Below are 680 nucleotides of genomic sequence, written 5' to 3' on the forward strand. Positions count from 1 at the left end.
CCTGCAGCGGGGTGGGCAGCAACCTGAACTTGGTGGATGGGTTTCAGAGACAGGGCAGGGCGCCGAGCTCCTGGAGTCACCTCCTCATCTGCGGCGTGCCCCAGCAGAGCCATCCCCGGGGCAGATGCGTGCCTCTCCATGAGCCGAGGTGGGGCGGGGGCTCTGGGTAAGCCGGGCTGTTCCCCCCACCCAGCAGCCACCCTCCGTACCTCTCCCTGCCAGCTCTTGCCCCGCACTGCCGGAGGCTGTCACCATGACCCTCACCAAAGGCTCCTTCACCTACTCCAACGGGGAGGAGTACCGCGGCGAGTGGAAGGAAGGTGAGACGAGGCGGGAGGGGATGCTGCTGCGTGCGCCGGGGGCCGAGCAGCCCCCGCGTCCCTGCCCAGCACCATGCTGGGGCAGGTCCTGCCTCCATCCATCCAGCACTGCCTGTTTCTGCCCTCGCCTAGGTCGCAGGCATGGCGTTGGGCAGCTGACGTTTGCCGATGGCACCGCTTATGTGGGGCACTTTGAGAACGGGCTCTTCCACGGCTGTGGCGTGCTCACCTTTCCCGACGGCTCCAGGTGAGCGTGGCACCCCCGTGTACACCCCCCCAGGCATCCCTGCTTGCTCAGGGGAGCTGCTGCCTCAGGAGCTCCTCCTGCGCAGGTACGAGGGGGAGTTTGTGCAGGGCAAG

General features: G+C 67.4%; 1 protein-coding gene across 1 annotated transcript; it reads left to right on the top strand.

Moving 5' to 3' along the window:
* Positions 1-253: 253 nt before the first annotated feature.
* On the top strand, positions 254-674 carry LOC104078580 (MORN repeat-containing protein 4-like; the record flags this gene model as incomplete). The annotated part of the gene is made up of 3 exons (XM_009580262.1): positions 254-320; positions 453-567; positions 653-674. Coding segments are annotated over exons 1-3 (204 nt in total), but the record flags the coding sequence as incomplete, so codon positions are not given.
* Between the last annotated feature and the right edge of the window lie 6 nt (positions 675-680).

This window comes from Fulmarus glacialis, unplaced genomic scaffold, assembly GCF_000690835.1.
Source record: "Fulmarus glacialis isolate BGI_N327 unplaced genomic scaffold, ASM69083v1 scaffold25616, whole genome shotgun sequence".
In the NCBI taxonomy this organism is placed as follows: domain Eukaryota; kingdom Metazoa; phylum Chordata; class Aves; order Procellariiformes; family Procellariidae; genus Fulmarus; species Fulmarus glacialis.